We start from the raw sequence: 20,175 nt of genomic DNA on the forward strand, positions 1-20,175 counted from the left end.
GGTGTGCCTTAAGTTGTGTTGTGTGTTTTTTAGGTGCTTTGCTGCCTTGGGGGATGTCTCCAAAGCTCGCTTTCTGAACCAGACTAACAACATCGCTGACCAAGTCTCAAAGGAACACGTACGTACTGTAGTGTGTTGGTCTCTCATGCATCGCCGGTCCCCACCTCTCTTCATAACTGGCAGTAGATATACTGAGTAGTGTTGGAGGCTCTAGTTTGGGTCCATCGTCATCCAGGCCCTGAGTTGGAGGCAATCCAATCCAGGTGTCCCATCTGGGGCAACGGGGCTCAGCCCTGGGTGTCTGTTGGGGCCCCTGTGTGGGTCTCTCTGCCCCCTGGAGCATGGGCACATTGACACCCCTGCCAGCACAGCTGCTCCCTGACTGGCCAGGCCAGTCAATCCATCCATTGCATCCCTCTGCTCCACTGGGCTATTAAACTCCATTAATGCTAATCACACACATGCATGCCCACACACGCACCCCCAGCACCTGTTTACCATTGTTGAATGCAGGGCGGCCTGCCCCAGTCTGATAGAAAGGACATGCCATTCCCTGTAGCCTTTCAGATACATGTTGAAGTTGGTCTTATGTGACACTTGCCTTGTCTAATCTCCAGGGTGGTGATGGTACCGAGTTTTACCAAGTCAAAGCACGCCTCGCCATGCTGGACAAGAACTACAAACTGGCTGAGATGTACTATATGGAGCAGGTAGGAGGGTGTAACTTGAATGGTGGAATGTCTGTATAACACTATACAACTCAATGAAGCGCTTGGTCTGTAGGGAAGGCATGAAGAGCCTCCCCAGTCTCACCGGGATGTGTGTCGCTGGGTTGTGTGACCACTCTGTAGAATGCCATTGATGAGGTGATGGAGATGTATCAGGAGCTTCACATGTGGGACGACTGCATCGCTGTGGCTGAGTCCAAGGTAAACGAACACTGAGAGACTGTACTACCCGCACATGAAATTGTTATTTTATCAGCTATCTGCAAGAAAAACAAACTAATAACAGAGATTTTCCCCCATGAAACTGTGCAACATAGCCCTTATTGAAGGAGTGTCTTCCCAGGGCCACCCAGAGCTGGACAACCTGCGTCACAGCTACTACCAGTGGCTGATGGAGACCAATCAGGATGAGAAGGCCGGCGAGGTCAAGGAGGGGGAGGAGGACTTCACGGGCGCCGTCAACCTCTACCTCAAGGCGGGCCTACCGGCCAAGGCCGCCCGATTGGCTATGAGCCGCGAGGAGCTGGTCACCAACCCTGACGTCATCAACAGGATCGCGGCTGCCCTCATCAAGGGAGAGTTCTATGAGAGGGTGGGTGTCATGACCGCTGCAAAATCACATCGCGCACTCGGCGGCTGTCATAACACTAGGCTTCTTCAAGACGAGTATCGCTTGTCTTCCAGCGACAGAGTAAAAGTCTTAATGGAATGAGGTGAAAGGTTGCTTAGATCCCGTCTCATGCGCTCCTGATGGAGAGGCTCTGAGTGACTCGGCTTGATTGTCTCGCAGTGTGATTTGTGTGTGATAGAGAAGTTGGTTTGTCTCTGGTAAGGCAGGTGAAGTTGGTGCAGAGAGAGACAGATGTGTTCTAGCTCAGTGTCTCTGTGTACAGCGTGAACCTTTGTTTCCTGCCTGTGTCTCTGTGGTGGATGACTCTCCTCTCCTCAGAACCGATGTCAGGGAAAGTGTATGTCTGTCTAAAGGATGTGTCTGGGAGGATGTTAGTCGGCCTTCTGTTTTTCTCTCTATCTGCTCTATTTCTCTTGCTCTCTCTGAATGTCTCTCTCTTTCGCTCTTTCTCTCTCTCTGTTTCATTCTCTTTCTGCTCTTGAACCATCTGGTTATGGACCAGAGGTGCTTTAAGTGACTTAATGAGAGGGAGGAAGTTGAGTAACTAAGTAACTTTCCTCTCTCCCATGATCAGGCAGGAGATCTGTTTGAGAAGATCAGGAACAACCAGAGGGCTCTGGACTGCTACCGCAAGGGCAACGCCTTCAGGAAAGGTAGGCCTGACAGCACTGAGGGTGAATATAAGAATGAATATCACCCATGTGTAGTGGATAGGATGATACCATTCATACAGTATGTATTAGTTATTTAGTTAATAGTCCAGTCATTATGAGTTTGGAGAATAAATTGTGAACTGTATTGACGTTAATGTAACTGTGACGTCTTTCCCTGAGCGTAGCTGTGGAGCTGGCTCGTGTTGCCTTCCCTGCTGACGTGGTGAAACTGGAGGAGGCCTGGGGAGACTACCTGGTCCAGCAGAAACAACTGGACGCCGCCATCAACCACTATATAGAGGCTGGGTGAGTCAGCGCTGCTGTCTGCCCATCACTTACTACAAGGAGGGAGGGACGAAGAGAGGTGTAGAGGGAGTGATAGAGTGACGGATAGAGATGAAAGGAGTGGGAGGCAGGAGGAGGTGGTGCGAAGGGTTTGTTTATAGTGAAGTGAATGATTAATTTCCTGTGTAATCAAATGGAGGTGTTGTTCATTAGGCAGCGCAGGGCTCCGGTCCCCAGGGTAGGCTGCTTTAGATAGCACACTGGATGCTCATTGGATGGCTGGCCCTCTGGTAATACTGTGGTGGTCTGACTGACTGGCATAATGGGCCTCGCTAAAGCTCCATCCCCTACTAATCACTTACTGCTGGGAATCAACACAGGAATCAACTGAAGAAATAACCAATAAAAGTGGTTTGACAGGATTGTAACATTGAGTCTTAATTGCCATTCTAGTCTTAATTGCTCCCTGGTTGGGCTGGACATAGCCTATTAGTTGTTCCAAGTGGATGAATAAAGTTGCTATGTATTGTATTCTTTGATTAGTTCTATGTCCTTTGATGGTGCAAACGCCTCCTCTCGCCCTCTCCTCTACCCCCCTCTTCTCCTCTCCTCTACCCCCCTCTTCTCCTCACTATCGTAGCTGTTCCTCGAAGGCCATCGAGGCTGCCATAGGGGCTCGCCAGTGGAAGAAGGCGGTCCATATCCTGGAGTTACAGGAAGACCGGTCAGGAGGGAAGTACTACCTGAAGATAGCCCAGTACTACGCCTCCATCCAGGAGTACGAGGTAAGAGGAGGGAGGGAAGGAAAGAAACGCAGGCTTATTCCAACTGTTCTGATGAGTCGGGGGCCTTGCAACGTGGCAGCTGGCGATGCCTGCTTATTCCAGACCTGACTCCCTGCTGCCTCTGTGCTGCATGTTTGCATAATTTAATTAAAGTATTGATGCATTACTTACTTTGAGAGCTGGAATCCACAGAAAGGAATGTACAGTATGTCTCTCTCTGTGCGAACCCAGGTTGCAGAGCCCCTGTTTGTGAAGGGAGACCACATCAAAGATGCCATCGATATGTACACGGTGGCTGGGAGGTGGGAGCAGGCTCATAAGGTATGCATCCTCCTCAATGTCCCGTCTTATCATCTGGCTCGCCCAGCTTAAAATGGCAGGCAGTTGATTGTAACAGGATACACGTCTGTGCTTTCTATGTTTAGTTGTGACAGGCCTGTCTGTTCTTTTAAAGTGGGATGTTATGCACAGTGAATTGGAATGACAATCACAGTGAGTTAAAGTGACGCTTGGTACGGTGTCCATGCACACTCACACACATTGTGTCCTAGCTGGCAGCGAAGTGTATGACCCCAGAGGACGTGTCGACTCTGTACATCAGCCGAGCCCAGGACCTGGAGGGAGAGGGGAAATACAAGGAGGCAGAAAGGTAACCTCTCTCTTTCTTTCTACCTCATCTCTTCCTCCCCACTCCCTCTCTCTTCCTCCCCACTCTTCTTCTTTTTCTCTCTCTCTCTCCATCCTTTATCATTCATTACCCTCCTCTGTTTTCAACCCGTATCGACCAAAACCCTGCTGCCAAATTAATTATGGATTTTATCACGGGCAAAGTTGGCTGACATTGGGCTACAGGGGCCTGATTTAACAGTCACTTTATCCAGAACATTGTCTGTTGCAGTTCAGGTCAAGGTTCTACTGCAACAAATTGACAAACAAAAGTGTTCAATTGCTGTGCATTGATAGCAAATTGGACTTTAATAAGGTGCCCTGGCTGCATTGTGTCTGAAACATAATCATTACACCTAACTGAACAACCCCTCTCGCCCTCTAAAGGAGCCTGTGCCTTTCCATATTAGACAGAGTCCTCTCCCTCACACGCTGCCAGCCTGCCACAAAGACAGTGTCACCACGTGCCCCCAACTCTGTGTCATCCCAATACTTGTCTCTTTTATTGATCTCTACTGTGACAAATGTGGAGCAGAATTCATCATCAGCAAAGGGCAACTTCATTTTGTGATGAGAAGTTATATTTTCTGCTCATGCTTAATTTGCGGTTAATGTAATCAGAGATTAAGAATGACATTTACGTCATTTAGCAGACGCTCTTATCCAGAGCGACTTACAGTAGAGTGCATACATTTTATTACATTTACATACTGAGACAAGGATATCCCTACCGGCCAAACCCTCCCTAACCCGGACGACGCTATGCCAATTGTGCGTCGCCCCACGGACCTCCCGGTTGCGGCCGGCTGCGACAGAGCCTGGGCGTGAACCCAGAGACTCTGGTGGCGCAGCTAGCACTGCGATGCAGTGCCCTAGACCACTGCGTCACCCGGGAGCCCACCAAAATGACTACATTTTAGTGCATAGCAATGCAATCAACTGTGTGTGTGTGTGTGTGTGACTGGAATATTCGCAGGCTGTTTGCGACAGTGGAGGAGCCGGACCTGGCCATCACCATGTATAAGAAGAACAAGATGTTTGACGACGTGATTCGACTGGTGGCCAAACATCACCCAGACCTGCTGTCTGAGACTCACCTGCACCTTGCCAAGGTCGGAGATAGGGGGCGCTGTCTAAAGAAAAAACATAAATATCATATTGGTATCATTTTGAAAGAAATCTTATGAGATGGACTGAAGGGGATTTAGATTAGCCAGGATAATTAGTTGGTCAGTTTACTGAGTGCGTTATCTAATATTTATTCCAGGAGTTGGAGACAGAATCCAGGTTTTCAGAAGCGGAGTACCACTATATGGAGGGCCAGGAGTGGAAGGGTGCAGTCAACATGTACCGTGTCAACGACATGTGGGAGGAGGCCTACAGGGTATGTGTCCACGTTAGAGCCTGAACGTTATGTTATTTTTTTGTGTAACGATATATCGGTCGGGCTCTAGCCCACATCACAAGTTGACTTTCGTCTCTCGCTGAGAGTCCCTGAGATACTGAGTGTCTGTGAACAGCAGGACAGTGTGACAGTGTGATTATGACGCCCCTGGCTTGGCCTGTAATGCCGTATCGAGGACAGTGGTCTGTGCTAACACAGCAGCACAGGATGGACGTGTTACACTGCAAGACCTCTCACTGCTTACAGGCCTCCTAACACTCTCTGTAAAAACATCACCACCTGGCTGCAACTCTGCTACTTCGGCTTCCTCCTTTCTGGCCCTCCACTATACTATAGAGGCACATACACTGAGTGTACAAAACCTTAGGAACACCTTCCTAATATTGAGTTGCACCCTTTTTCCCCTCAGAACAGCCTCAATTCGTCGAGGCATGGACTCGACAAGGTGTCGAAAGCGTTCCACAGGGATGCTGGCCCGTGTTTACTCCAATGCTTCCGACAGTTGTGTTAAGTTGGCTGGAAGTCCTTTGGGTGGTGGATCGTTCTTGATACACACGGGAAACTGTTGAACTTGAAAAACCCAGCAGCGTTGCAGTTCTTGAAACATTCAAACCGGTGCGCCTGGCACCTACTACCATACCCTGTTCAAAGGCACTTAAATATTTGGTCTTGCCTATTCACCCTCTGAATGGCACACACACACAATCCATGTCTCAATTGTCTCGAGGCTTAAAAATCCTTCTTTAACCTGTCTCCTCCCCTTCATTTACACTGATGGAAGTGGACGTAACAAGTGACATCAATAAGGCATCATAGCTTTCACCTGGATTCACCTGGTCAGTCTATGTCATGGAAAGAGCTCCTAAAAGTTCCTAATGTTTTGTACACTCAGTATAAACGCACACCCTCTTTAATTAACACTCAGTTGCACATCCATTTATTAAGAGCTTCACTACAAAAATGTCATTCATCTTGCTCTCTCTACAGCGATCTCCTCTCTCACAGTTTCTCTCTCCTTCACTCTGTCTCTCCCCTATTTGGCTCGCTTCCTGCTCTCAGCATGTGCAGTGAGCGACACGTGAGGTGGTTGATGGTGGGAGCCTCGGGCGTATGAATCTGTTGTTCCTAATCCTCTTCCCCTCCTACGTATGTGGCAGGTGGCGAAGAGCCATGGGGGAGCCAGTGCCCATAAGCAGGTGGCCTACCTGTGGGCCAAGAGTCTGGGAGGGGAGGCTGCCGTCAAACTGCTCAACAAGTTTGGTCTGTTAGAGACCGCCATCGACTTTGCAGCAGACAACTGGTGAGCAGATCAATGCACTGGACTGCACTTTACTGTACTGCCTAGAACCCCATGCTCTTCAATATTGCTTTCATGTTTACGAGGTGATTAGGAATGTCCCTGTAGTCAAGTGTCCATCGCTGGGAGGTACTTGAAGTATCTGATGTATTTGTTCTGTGATTGACTCAGTACGAAGCCTAAGCAATAGCCTAAAAAGTTCAGCAATACAGAATTTTAAAATTTCTTTATTTTAGCTTTTATTGTGGTGTATTACTCATAGTCTGAAGCATTGAAAACTATAGGCATAAGCTGTTTAAGACCTTCCCCATTCGTTCCTAGGACTCAGTATTAATGAAACTGCTGTACCTCTGTGACCTTGACTAGGGGACCGGTTTTGACCCTTCTCTTGTCCTCCTCTCAGCGCCTTTGACTTTGCCTTTGAGCTGGCTCGTCTCTCCACCAAGAACAAGATCCCTGAGATCCACCTGAAAAACGCCATGATGCTGGAGGATGAGGTAACATATACACACACACACACACACCACTTCCAACTCCTCCTCCCAATCCCAGTCACACACTCATTGTCATTCAAGGTTACTCTGCAGCTTGCATCGTCTCAAAGATTCAAAAATATTTACTCCGTTGCCTGCCGAAATTTGGGTCTGAGCGCAGTGTTTCTCCCTTCTCCAGCCATTTAAATGTCACGCATGCATTATTAATCCCTCCACCACCGAGCACTGAGCCGTGATGTTTCATTTTTCAAGGGCAAGTTCGCCGAAGCCGAGTCGGAGTTCATCAAAGCGGGGAAGCCAAAAGAGGCAGTGCTGATGTAAGTGTATCAGGAGTTTTTCTCTTGCTAGCTAGCGAGTGGTGTTGGCATGTGTCCCCTACAGAAGTCAAAGCTTCAAGCCTTCCTGAATCGACTTCAAAAGGAGCGCTGGTGCCAGCACAGCTCTTGCCTCTTTCCCGTCAGAACTTCCCCTCACTTCTCTGTACATTGGTTATAGACCACCTATTAAGTGAGTGTGAGATGATGTGGTGGTGCAGGCAGACAGGTTTGGTTGGAGGGGCGCTCAACTCTCACACAGGTAGCAGAGGAACTGGAGCCCTGTCACTGAGATGGTTTCTGCTTCCTGGAGAGGGGTGGGGTGTATAGGGTGGGAGAGAACTGTACTCTATACTGTAGACAGACCTACAGTATAACAGGGCTACTGGAAGATCACAACATTAGTGTTTTTAGTGGCATATCGTCTAGCTAATATAAACTGGAGTTGGAGCCCTTTAATCTGTGAATAACAAGTATTTCAGAGAGTGTTTGCTGTCTGCAATCTGATAAACAAAACGTTGAACTTGAACCTGTAACAACATGAGGGAGGTTAAATTACAGCCTGGTGTGTCCCTTACAGGTATGTCCATAACCAGGACTGGGTTGGAGCCCAGAGGGTGGCGGAGGCCAACGACCCTGACAGTGTATCAGATGTGCTGGTGGGCCAGGCCAAGTTCTGCTTCGAACAGAAGGACTTCCAGAAGGCTGAGGCCTTCCTCCTCAGGGCTCAGAGGCCAGAGCTGGCCATCAAGTATTACAAAGTAAGAGACTGTGTGTTTCTCAATACGCGTGCTAATATTCCCAGGATTGTTGAATTGTTGTAATATGATGCAACCACTTAAAAACCGCTGCAAAATGTATTGCAAACAATGGTGGCTGGTTTTGAGCTGAAGCGAGCTAAAATCTTCTCTGACTTCGGAATGAAAAGTTGCCTACTCACATCTCATATGTTGCCTGACTACAATATTTGATCTCGACACCTTAATAAATACATGCTGTGTATGCTGTGCATGCTGTGCAAATGTACATTTTTATGCGTTCTACTAAAGTCTCCATATAGACTTCCATTTAAAAAAATGGACTGGTACCAGGGGACCTTCAGACACCTGTGGGCGACCTAGAGCAAAACAACCGACATGTACAGTGCCTTCGGGAAGTATTCAGACCCCTTGACTTTTTCCACATTTTGTTACATTACAGCCTTATTCTAAAATGGATTAAATAAACAAAGTTCCTCAGCAATTTACATACAGTACCCATGGAGTCCACCTGTGATTAATTCAATTGATTGGACATGATTTGGAAAGGCACAGACCTGTCTATAAGATCCCACAGATGACAATGCATGTCAGAGCAAAAAACAAGTAATGAGGTAGAAGGAATTGTCCGTAGTGATCCGAGACAGGATTGTGTTGAGGGGAAGGGTACCAAAACATTTCTGCAGCATTGAAGGTCCCCAAGAACACAGTGGCCTCCATCATTCTTAAATGGAAGAAGTTTGGAACCACCAAGACTAGAGTTGGCCGCCCAGCCAAACTTAGCAATCGAGAGAGAAGGGCCTTGGTCAGGGAGGTGACCAACAACCGGATGGTCACTCTGACAGAGCTCCAGAGATCCTCTGTGGAGATGGGATAACCTTTAGAGGACAACCATCTCTGCAGCACTCCACCAACAAGGCCTTTATGGTAGAGTGGCCAGACGGAAGCCACTCCTCAGTAAAAGGCACATGACAGCCCGCTTGGAGTTTGCCAAATGGCACCTTAAGACTCTCAAACCATAAGAAATAAGATTCTTTGGTCCGATGAAACCAAGATTGAACTCTTTGGCCTGAATGCCAAGCATCACGTCTGGAGGAAGCCTGGCACCATCCAGTTGTTCAGCATCAGGAACTGGGAGACAATTCAGGATTGAGGCAAAGATGAACGGAGCAAAGTACAGAGAGATCCTTGATGAAAGCCTGCTCCTGAGTGCTCAAGACCTGACTGGGGTGAAGGTTCACCTTCCAACAGGACAATGACCCTAAACACACAGCCAACTCAACGCACTAGTGGCTTCGGGAAAAGTCTCTGAATGTCTTTGAGTGGCTCAGCCAGAACCTGGATTTGAACACGATCGAACATCTCTGGAGAGACCTGAAAATAGCTGTGCAGCAACGCTCCCCATCCAACCTGACTGAACTTGAGAGGATCTGCAGAGAAGAATGGGAGAAACTCCCCAAATACTGGTGTGCCAAGCTTGTAGCGTCATACCCAAGAAGACTGAAGGCTGTAATCGCTGCCAAAGGTGCTTCAACAAAGTACTGAGTAAAGGGTCTGAATACTTATGTAAATGTAATATTTTAGTATTTTTTTCTAAAAACCTGTTTTTCGCTTTATCATTATGGGGTATTGTGTGTAGATTGATGATTTAATTTAATAACTTTTAGAATTAGGCTGTAACGTAACAAAATGTGGAAAAAGTCAAGGGCTCTGAGTACTTTCTGAAGGCACTGTACGTGTTTGGGAGAGTCTCACCTTTCCACAGAGGGTCATATTAGCGTGTAGTCCAAAGTGTTCAGACGCTACAGGCAGAAGTTGGTAGATCAGCTGTACCGACTTCAGACGTGTCCCAAGACACTCGTAGAGCAAAACAGAGAAATTCATGGTGTTCATCTTTCTATAGAGGGGTCATAATAGTTTGTAGGCCAAACTGACGACTTTGTGAGAAGATCGATTTTCGTGATGTCTCATGGTCTGACAAACACCGCTCTAGCTTTGTCACCTTTCTGCGGAAGTGTAACATCGGCAGATACGGTGGATTGAGAAGCGTCCAATGGAACAAAACAAATATCTCTAGTTTAAACTGCCAGATTTTTTATGGGGATTAATGTATTATGTTGATAAAATTTCCGCGGAGGCGCAGACATCGACTCTAGGGTTTTTTTAATCACAGGGTTCATAATCTAGTCAATTCACCATTCCCTGTGTTCTGCTATCTGGTGGTAGCTTTACAGAGAACACTGCAGGTTAAACAGAATGTTTTCATTCCATAATTCACACTGGTTGTTTGGCTGGATGTGCTTCGCAGAGTTTGGTGCCCCCTGGTACTGAGTGTTGTTGTGTTGTCTCAGGACGCGGAGATGTGGAGTGATGCCATGCGGATCTGTAAAGAGTACCTCCCCAACAAGCTGAGCGTCCTCCAAGAGGAGTACGAGAAGGAGGCTACCAAGAAGGGCTCCCGGTGAGCAAAACACACAATAACATCTGTGTTTTTTACATCACATGTTCCTGGTTATTTTAACGTTTTAATAACTCTGTTTGTGGTCTTGGAGAGGCAGAGAAAATGTGTCTCGATGTTACATGTTAAACGAGAAGGAGAAGAAAGAAAGGGCTATGTACACACCGCTGTGTTGTGGTCTGTTATTAATCTAGATGCGCATTGGGTCGATGCGTTATTAAAACATGGCAGCTTTTTATCCTAAATTAAATCCATAATGAGCAGCTAATTAAAGTGCAGACACGCAGCGCCTCCATCCGTCTCCGACCATCATTTCCCTGCTTTTAATGACTTGTGGGAAAACATCAAAGGCATGTCAAAAGGACAGGGTAAAAAAGGAAAGTAGGACATTTATTTTGCACAGTCTTCAGTTCAGGCCCCAATTGAGAGTAATTCGGCCCTCTTGTACTGTCAGTCATGCTCAGTTGAGAGCCAGAACTCTCTAACACATGTTGCCTTTCACTTTGACTCTTGTCTCTGTCTTTAACATCACAAGGGTTGGGTTTGTAGCGCAGTGGAGGAGAGATCTAAGATTTTAATGGGGGAAGTCTGTGTGCAGTGCACTGTGTAGAGCAGGGGTGTCAAAGAGACGGCCAACAAGGGGGTCCAATTGGGGGGTGAAAACAAACTCAATATACTTTATAATGACTAAAACCAAACCGAAACAGTGTATAAATGATAATAGACCTACGTTCATACAGTTTCTTGAATGTGTCCAGCTCACTAATAATCACTGAAATGAAAGCTAGACAGTCAGGGAGCATTAAAAAAAGATGGATAGAGGACCATTTTTTGCACGTTTTGACAGCGAGAAAACATAACACATTTTCAGTGCAGCCATCCGGACCTCATTGAAGACCGAATGTGGCCCCCGGGGGCAAAATGTCTTGTATTTGCCTTCACAGTAGTGTCTTAGAATACTTCCTTAACTTTAACATCAACAGACATGTACAGTTTTATTTCTGTTCTTAGAATGGGCTTCCAAGTCTTTCATTCCAGCTCTGTTATTCCCTACACATCCATCTGGTCCCTCGATTACTTAACAATGCAGCTCAGTTATAGTTAATTCATAGTGTCAAGGTTCTGTGTTTGTGTGTTCTGTGTGTGTGTGCAGAGGGGTTGAAGGCATGGTGGAGCAGGCCAAGGAATGGGAGCTGTCTGGGGAGTACGCCCGGGCTGTGGAGTGTTACCTCAAGGTCAAGGACTCCACCAACGGGCCCCTTATGGAGAAGTGCTGGATGAAGGTGTACAAAAGAACTCCAGGACTGGCAATGAATGTCACTATAGCCTAACCCACACGTGCTGTCCTTACAAACCGACTGGTGTATGACACAAGCCTCTATCTGTGGCCCTGGATGACTGTCGTGCCATGTGATGTTCCCTGTGTGTTTCTGTGACCCAGAGTGTAGACCCTCAATGTTTCCTGTGTATGTGACCTCCCCCAGGCTGCTGAGTTGGCCATCAAGTTCTTGACCCAGGAGAGGGCTGTGGATGTCATCCACTCTGTGGGCCCTCGCCTCACCCAGCTCAGGAAGTACAGCGCTGTAAGTCACCACACACTTCCTGCTGTTGATCCCTCAATACTGACAGGCTTTTGATATTGATTATTTTGTGTTATTTTGTAAATGCATGGTTTTAGGCTGCTGTATGTGAAATTCTATTGGGAAAAAATGCTTTTTAGAAAGTATATTATTATTGAGTGTAGCAGACAGGTATCCAACAAATGTTTTTGTAGACAGGACCCCTGTGTCCCTGTTAAAAATATTTATTGGACAAAACTACATTCAGAAACAGCTTTTATTAATCTAAAGGGGTGTGTGGAGGCCGTTCTGCCAACGGAAAGCGACGGTTTTGGTGCGAGTGTGTTGATTGAAAAAAAGACTTCCCAAAACCAAGGCGTCCATGTTTTATGCCTCGTCTCTGGCGTCCTTCAAGAAATCTTTTGAGTCTCCAAATGTTGTATTTTCCTCAGGCGGCTGAGCTGTACCTCAACCTGGACCTCATTAAGGAAGCCATAGATGCATTCATTGAGGGAGAAGAATGGAACAAAGCCAAGAGAGTGGCCAAGGAGCTGGATCCAAGGTGAGCTTGTCGGCCAGGCCCACCACTACGGCTCTGCCTGGTCGCCCCTAACAACAAGCCTAGCCGGCTAGAATACCTCATCTGTCATTAGGCTACAGAAAGAGAAAACACACAGAGGCCTCACAGGCACCAGTCAGCTGTTGTTGCCTCTTAAAAACAACACAAGGCCTAGGACAGAGGTAGCTCCAGACCTCTAGTTAATGAATGGGATGAGATTCCTGTTTCATCTATTCTGTATGTTACATTATAGTCATTTAGGATCTTATCCAGACTGAATGACAATAGCTAACTTTACAGTGGTTTAGCAATTTATTGTATTTTGTTGAAGCCTATTTGATTAGACAATGTGATTGCGAAATTCACACGGCTGTTGTCATGCTTGACTTAGCCTTGTCTCAACATCCCTGCTTGCTCCCACTTATTACTGTGATGCCAGTCTCATTATGCTGCTTTAGTACAGTGCATTTGTGTTGTGATTTGTCTATCTGGGGACTATTACATGGTTGCATTGCTTTCATGTACTCCAGCTCCTGAACAGTCATTATCCTACATAATGGAGGATCATTTACTTTCCTTCTACATTGTGTGTCTATCCTAACGGCTATATCTGTTGGAGGCTTGAAACACTCAAAAAATTCAACTCTGGCTGAAAATTATAGTCCTTATCATATACTGTAGCTGTTTTATTTGATTCTTGATTGTTTGCCGTTTTCAAGCGCTTTGAGATTAAGTTAAATACCTTTTAATTTTAATATATTCGTGTAGGTTTGAAGATTATGTGGACCAGCGATACAAAGAACACTTGAAGAACCAAGGCAAAGCAGATTCGGTAAGTAGCTACAATTTAACGATAATACGTATCGCAAATAATAAGCCAATTTCTCAGTTGTGCTTAGCAAGTACAGTATAACTTACAATATCCATTTTTTAAGAATAAGCTTTTGATTTTTGCGGTGGTGTATTGTAAGACGTCCTATCATGCCACAGCGTATGCCCACCTCTAATTCCTCAACTCTCCCTGCCTCATCCTGCTCTGCCCCCTACTGTTGGTAGGAGATCATTGAGATGGTGGCCTATATTCCATCCACTCAGAAATAAGAGCTGAATAACAAAACGGATCCACAGTCCTTGTTCTCTTTGTTTTGCCACATCAATGTGGCTCAGTAGCACTGATGTCTCTAGTTGAATAAGGAAGTCTGCCTGGTGAAAAGAGAATGGCATATTTCGAAGGACTGTGTGTATTGTCTACATAATGCACCAAGACTTCATAATGTGGGTGTTTGTAACCATCCATTACCTTAATAAACTACCAAATGTCCTTCTGTAGTAGTTTTTCTAGATAACTCTTAACCACTAAATGGTGATCTTCTCTGGTTCTAGCTGGTAGGAGTGGATGTCATGGCAGCTCTGGACATGTATGCTGAGAGAGGCCAATGGGAGAAGTGCATAGAGACTGCTTCCAAACAAGTACTGAGTCTACCGTCAACACTCCTCCTTTTAGTTTCATTGTCTTTCATCCTTTTCGCTGTATCTTCAGTTTTATTCCCTTACTGTTTATATTTCTGTAATATTTGTAGAATTACAAGATCCTCCACAAGTATGTGGCCCTGTACGCCACCCACCTGATCAAAGAGGGCCATGCAGAAAAGGCCCTGAATCTGTACGCCCAGCACGGAGCCCCAGCCAACCCCCAGAATTTCAACATCTACAAGAGGATGTTCCTGGACCTGCTGAACCTGCTGGGTAGAGACAGCGCTGAGTCCTTCCGCATGTGGGCTGACCTGAGAGACGTCATGCTTCTGCTGGTGAGTACAGGACCAGAGAGAGACAGGGGACTATAGTGACAGTATCTGGTCACAGTGTATAATGACCATATATGATGTGTAAGGGTCCTTTTTTCATGGTCTCGTTGTCTAATCTGTTTGCAGTGTGAGAACCTGACCAAGTCTTCGGAGGCCAACTCTCCTGCCCACGAAGAGTTTGAGCAGATGCTGCTGATCTCTCACTACTACGCCACGCGATCCGCTGCCAACGGGGTTGACCTGGTATATATACTGTACTCATCTTTTATTTTACTCAGCCTGTTTTTGTATAGTATTAGCTGTGGTACACACTCACGTCCCCCATCACTCTCCTCTCCATCCCTTCAGGTCAGCGTGGCTGCCAAGCTGTCCATTTCCCTGCTGCGCCACACGGAGCTCATCCCAGCTGACAAGGCCTTCTACGAGGCAGGCATGGCTGCCAGGGTAAGATAACTGCTCGTATGAGCCTCAGCCAATCACGGGAAGCAGAGAGGGGCTTGGGGGGTTGGTGTTGCTAGCCCCATGGGAAATATTCGGATCAATGTCCCCTGAGTCTGTCTGTGCTCCAGGTAGACCCATTGGAGGTGTTATGAATAATTTTGTGCCCAGACTGCATTGTGAAGTAGCCTATCGTCCCACGTTAAAAATGAAATTATTTGGGGAAATGTAAAATCTGTTTTTTTCAACTTCATTATTGGCATTTAGTTGTGAATGTCAGGTTGATGATGATAAATGTGATTCTCTCTACAGGCTTTGGGCTGGGAGAACATGGCCTTTATTTTCCTCAACCGCTTCCTGGATCTGTCTGATGTGAGTCTCCACCCAGCTTTACCTGAGGGGGTTTCACCTCAGCGTTAACTGAGGGGGTTTCACCTCAGCGTTAACTGAGGGGGTTTCACCTCAGCTTTACCTGATGGGGTTTCACCTCAGCTTTACCTGAGGGGGTTTCACCTCAGCGTTAACTGAGGGGGTTTCACCTCAGCTTTACCTGAGGGGGTTTCACCTCAGCGTTAACTGAGGGGGTTTCACCTCAGCATTAACTGAGGGGGTTTCACCTCAGCTTTACCTGAGGGGGTTTCACCTCAGCGTTAACTGAGGGGGTTTCACCTCAGCTTTACCTAGAGCTGCAGACTTTTTCATTGAGCATAAAATCTTCACAAGTAGCTTATATGATCGATAGCAATATCGATTTCATCATAACAACAGTGGTATGAGTAACTATCCCACATCACATTTTTGCTTTATCCATTGTGTTTTAATTAGATTGTTTGAAGAAGAGATAGTGAGTGAATGTTGTCTTGATGCCTGTTGTCTGTGTTGTGGTGTTTCCAGGGGATAGAGGAAGGAAACTTAGATACTCTGGACCATTCTGATTTCCAAGACACTGACATCCCCTTCGAGGTTCCTTTCCCTGCTAAGCTACACGTCACTGTAAGGCACAAATAGATTTTTTGCTGTGTCATTATAATGTCTTATAACATGACAGGTCTGAAATGTTGTGGTCATGTGACTGCCCTGTGCCAGTGTTAGTTTGATAGCTCTATATCATTGTGTGGTTATATTGTTGGCTTTGTTATGTTACTATATAATGACTGTGTGTAATGTTGCTGTACTGGGACTATCCTGTGACAATAGGCTGTGATTGTATTATGGTATGAGGCTGTTGTTGATCTTGTTGTCGTGTCCCAGGATGCCCAGCGTGAGGAGATCCGTGACTGGGTGTTGACGGTGTCCATGGACCAGCGGGTGGAGCAGGTGCTGCCCAAAGACGAGAGGGACACCTACGAAGCCTCTTTACTGGCAGCAAACACGGGCATCCGCTCCCTGCCCTGCGTCATCACAGGTAGGTGGGAGAACCCCCCTACAGAGCACCTTACCCTCTCCCGTCTCTATTGCATTACCCTGGTGTCTGGGACTGTACCATATCTACTCCAGGGGTGTGAAAAGTCTTGGTGGGTTTGTATGAGGGGGCAATTACTGGAGAGTCTTTTACCTTAGATAATTATTTCATAATTGCCATGTTATTACTGTTATTTGCATGCATTCACAAGGTTCATATGAACACCAACATATGTGGTTCTTCAACCTAACTAGTTGATGGGAGGTGAGAGTGTATACTGTACTGGTAGGCAGAACAGAGGTGCTGTCCAGGGTCCTGACTCCTGCTTGCTCAGAGGAGGCCTGCGCCAAACCTAAATGACAGAGTGAAAAGAAGGAAGCCTGTACAGAATACAGATATTCCAAAACATGCATCTTGTTTGCAATAAAGCACTAAAGTAAAACTGCAAAAAATGTGGCTAAGAAATTAACTTTTTGTCCTGAATACAACATGTTATGTTTGGGGCAAATCCAACACAACACTGAGTACCACTATTCATATTTTCAAGCATGGTGGTGGCTGCATCATGTTATGGGTGTGCTTGTCATCGGCAAGGGTGTTTTTTTAGGATAAAAATAATCGGAATAGAGCTAAACACAGGCAAAATCCTAGAGGGAAACCTGGTTCAATCTGCATTCCAACAAACACTGAGAGACAAATTCACCTTTCAGCAGGACAATAACCTAAAACACAAGGCCAAATCTACACTTGAGTTGGTTACCAAGACGACATGGAATGTTCCTAAGTGGTCTTGTTACAGTTTTGACTTAAATCGGCTTAAATCTGTGGCAAGACTTGAAAATGGCCGTCTAGAAATGATCAACAACCAACTTGACAGAATTTTGAAGAATTTTTTTCAATAATAATGTGCAAATATTGTGCAATCCAGGTGTCCAAAGCTCTTAGAGACTTACCCAGAAAGACTCACAATTGTAATCGCTGCCAAAAATGATTCTAACATGTTTTGAAATAGCAGAACATGTATTGAAAAAAGTATTTCATCCATTTTGAATTCAGGCTGTAACATAACAAAATGTGGAATAAGTGAAGGGGGATGAATACTTTCTGAAGGCAGTGTAACTGACAAGACACAGTGGCGTATAACCTCTGGTATGCAGTGCAGAGATGCAGTGCTATCCAGAGATACAGGGACAGACTGGTCTCCCACAACACCCAGATGAGTGTGTTGTGTTCAGGGAGGCAGTTAGCAGACCCACGTACGATGGCAGATCTGTTAATTGGTTGACTATTAATATGAATGCAATCATAATGAAAGCTCTCTCTCTATGCAACCCAGGCTATCCGGTCCTGCGGAATAAGATTGAGTTCAAAGGACCTGGCAAGGCAGCAAACAAGGATGACTGGAATAAATTCATAATGGCCACAAAAGTAAGAAGTTTTTTTTATGTTAGCTCTGGAGTCTACATAACTGTGCTTGTTACCTCTGCTGATTTAGTTGCTAGTCCATCAGCCCTTAACCGCATGAAACACTTGGTTTGATTTATTATGAATCCACACTTTTGATCACGGGCACTCACACAGGTTTAGAATGTTGCACTGTGTAGAGTTGAGTCTTAGGGGCCAGAGATCGGCCCATTTCATTTCAGTGTGTTTCATCATCATCCTTCCTGTGTGTGATTTGGATTGCGGAGGTTTGATTAGTTAAATGGACTAATGTCCACAAACAGAGATTTAAAGACCCACTTTTTGCATGTATGCCTGCTCGCATGCACACAGAGGCACAAATACACACACTCGCGCGCACACACACACACACATACACACATACATACACAGTCTTCCTTGTGGTTCCCTGTATGTGTGTGATCTGATATGTGATTAGCTGGTCTGTGTGTGTCCTCCTCCCAGACCACTCACAGCCCGGAGTGCCAGGATGTGCTGAAGTTTGTGAGTCAGTGGTGTGGAGGGCTCCCCGCTTCCGGCTTCTCCTTCCACTGACAGGACCAGGCTGCTGAAAACTTCATCTCCGCCACATACCACACACCAGCGTACCCAACACTACAGTAACTTACCATCTGCTCAGAGCCACCGCCTTCTCTGAATTATTGAATCCATCCTCGCTCCTCTCCTTCTCCATCTCTGGTTTGGTTTTAGTGTTAAACAGTTCACATTATTCCATAACGATAGACTGATATGAGATGACCTGCTGTGTTACTGCTTCATTCATTTCTACAGTGCTGACATCAGCGCAGTCCGTACCGGCCTCCCATTGGTTACTTAGCCCCTGGTGCCAGGTTCCTGTGTCTATCATTCAGCAGAAAAGTCCCCCTCTCTTCTGTGTGTCTGTCTCTGTTTTACCTTTGTGATGTGTGTATCTATGTTTGAGTTTTTCATTCCCATTTTCTCTTATGCTCCTGGTAGTGTAGGAGGAATGGGGTAGGCTACAATCAACGTCTGTGTTTCTATTTAGTTGAGACTTTAAAGATGCCTTTACGCTTAAGGTGATGTATCTTCATAATCAGATGTGCTGTTATCTGTAATTAGTGTTCTTTGTTCTGTGTTTCTGAATGATAGGAGAATTGATCATAATGCACTTTAGAATTCTGTATTGGCTTTATGTATTGTTGGTTTATATGTGGTTTTGAATGTATTTCATATGTTGGAAATATAGTTAAATAAAAAATATTCTGAACCAATTTCTTCTTTATTAGACTTATAATATAAGTAAATGTATGTCCACCTAGGAAATGACTGTACCATTAGGCCCCATTGTTTTTGCTAATTGAGTTGTGTTCACCAACCAATTTGTGTACCCACCCAAATACGGATCATTGACTTCTTCCCAAAATGATATAAATATATTTTTATGAAAATGTTTATTTTAAGAGATTTCAAGTGCGTGTGTGAAAATGATAAATTCACAGAACCGAGGTCAACACAGCCGCTGTGTGATGGGCAGGTTGTCACGTTCCTGACCTGTTGTCTGTTAGTTTTTGTATGTGTTAGTTGGTCAGGACGTGAGTTTGGGTGGGCAGTCTATGTTTTCTGTTTCTATGTTGGTTAATGGGTACCTAATATGGTTCTCAATTAGAGGCAGGTGGTTTTCATCTCCTCTGATTGAGAATCATATTAAGGTAGGTGGTGTCACATTGTTTGTTTGTGGGTGGTTGTCTTCCGTGTCAGTACATGTTACCACACGGGACTGTTTCGGTTTGTCTGTTCCTGTTCGTGTGTTCTTCGTTTCATGTAAGTTCGTAAGTTTAGGTCTGTTTAGTTCGTTTTGTTATTTTGTATTTCTAAAGTGTTATTTCGTGTTTCGTCGTTTTTGTCTAATAAATCATTATGTCAACATACCTCGCTGCGTGTTGGTCTGATCCATGCTCCTCCTCATCCGAGGAGGAGGAATATGACGATGATCGTTACACAGGTCTTGCATTGAGTGTATGTATCTCCTCAGAAAGGTAGCACCGAGATATCGTCTTTGTCAAAATCTTTCAGGGAACCCACCCTACGTTTGTCTTCATACGTGACAATATTTTTTTTTTCTCAGCATCTGCCTATGTTGGTTATTTGTTTAGGCAGCCCACCATTTTATCATCCGCACAAATTCTTCCAGAAAACCTATGGTATGCTATAATTGTTCCGTCCCAAATTATCTGATTTAAAATTAGATTAGCCTATACAAAAAAAACTGTAACCCGCGCCTATAAAGGTTGAATTAAATACAGGCTTATCCTACCTCAATGCAGTGCGTAAAACCACGCACAGTTTACTTTTACGCACCGTCAAATTGTGTGCGCCTTTCTCACAGTGCCTCAGTTAAGCTACTTCCAAAGATAAAAAAGAAGACGTAGTTCAACAAATGTTGCCATCAGTGTCCGCTCTAAATTAGGCTATTAGGTGTTTGAGGCCTAAACATTCAGAAAAGCGTTGAAGAA

The 20,175-nt window shown here is 45.5% G+C and overlaps 1 protein-coding gene across 1 annotated transcript in view; it reads left to right on the forward strand.

The window, feature by feature from the left end:
- ift172 (intraflagellar transport 172) overlaps positions 1–18,929 on the forward strand; it is a 28,870-nt gene extending 9,941 nt beyond the window's left edge. Inside the window, exons 19-47 of the mRNA XM_038963196.1 lie at positions 34–118; positions 618–710; positions 852–929; positions 1,072–1,320; positions 1,934–2,012; positions 2,198–2,318; positions 2,938–3,082; positions 3,314–3,403; positions 3,634–3,731; positions 4,725–4,860; positions 5,016–5,132; positions 6,311–6,453; positions 6,854–6,947; positions 7,197–7,261; positions 7,839–8,019; positions 10,368–10,477; positions 11,628–11,757; positions 11,959–12,057; positions 12,486–12,595; positions 13,361–13,424; positions 13,976–14,062; positions 14,173–14,400; positions 14,524–14,640; positions 14,746–14,841; positions 15,148–15,207; positions 15,730–15,828; positions 16,087–16,240; positions 17,574–17,665; positions 18,146–18,929. Of these exons, the coding sequence (XP_038819124.1) occupies positions 34–118; positions 618–710; positions 852–929; positions 1,072–1,320; positions 1,934–2,012; positions 2,198–2,318; positions 2,938–3,082; positions 3,314–3,403; positions 3,634–3,731; positions 4,725–4,860; positions 5,016–5,132; positions 6,311–6,453; positions 6,854–6,947; positions 7,197–7,261; positions 7,839–8,019; positions 10,368–10,477; positions 11,628–11,757; positions 11,959–12,057; positions 12,486–12,595; positions 13,361–13,424; positions 13,976–14,062; positions 14,173–14,400; positions 14,524–14,640; positions 14,746–14,841; positions 15,148–15,207; positions 15,730–15,828; positions 16,087–16,240; positions 17,574–17,665; positions 18,146–18,235 (3,310 nt within the window). The 3' untranslated portion in view covers positions 18,236–18,929. The remainder of the gene's footprint in view (positions 1–33; positions 119–617; positions 711–851; positions 930–1,071; positions 1,321–1,933; positions 2,013–2,197; positions 2,319–2,937; positions 3,083–3,313; positions 3,404–3,633; positions 3,732–4,724; positions 4,861–5,015; positions 5,133–6,310; positions 6,454–6,853; positions 6,948–7,196; positions 7,262–7,838; positions 8,020–10,367; positions 10,478–11,627; positions 11,758–11,958; positions 12,058–12,485; positions 12,596–13,360; positions 13,425–13,975; positions 14,063–14,172; positions 14,401–14,523; positions 14,641–14,745; positions 14,842–15,147; positions 15,208–15,729; positions 15,829–16,086; positions 16,241–17,573; positions 17,666–18,145) is intronic.
- Positions 18,930–20,175: the final 1,246 nt, after the last annotated feature.

The sequence above is a fragment of the Salvelinus namaycush genome, chromosome 24 (assembly GCF_016432855.1).
Source record: "Salvelinus namaycush isolate Seneca chromosome 24, SaNama_1.0, whole genome shotgun sequence".
NCBI lineage: Eukaryota > Metazoa > Chordata > Actinopteri > Salmoniformes > Salmonidae > Salvelinus > Salvelinus namaycush.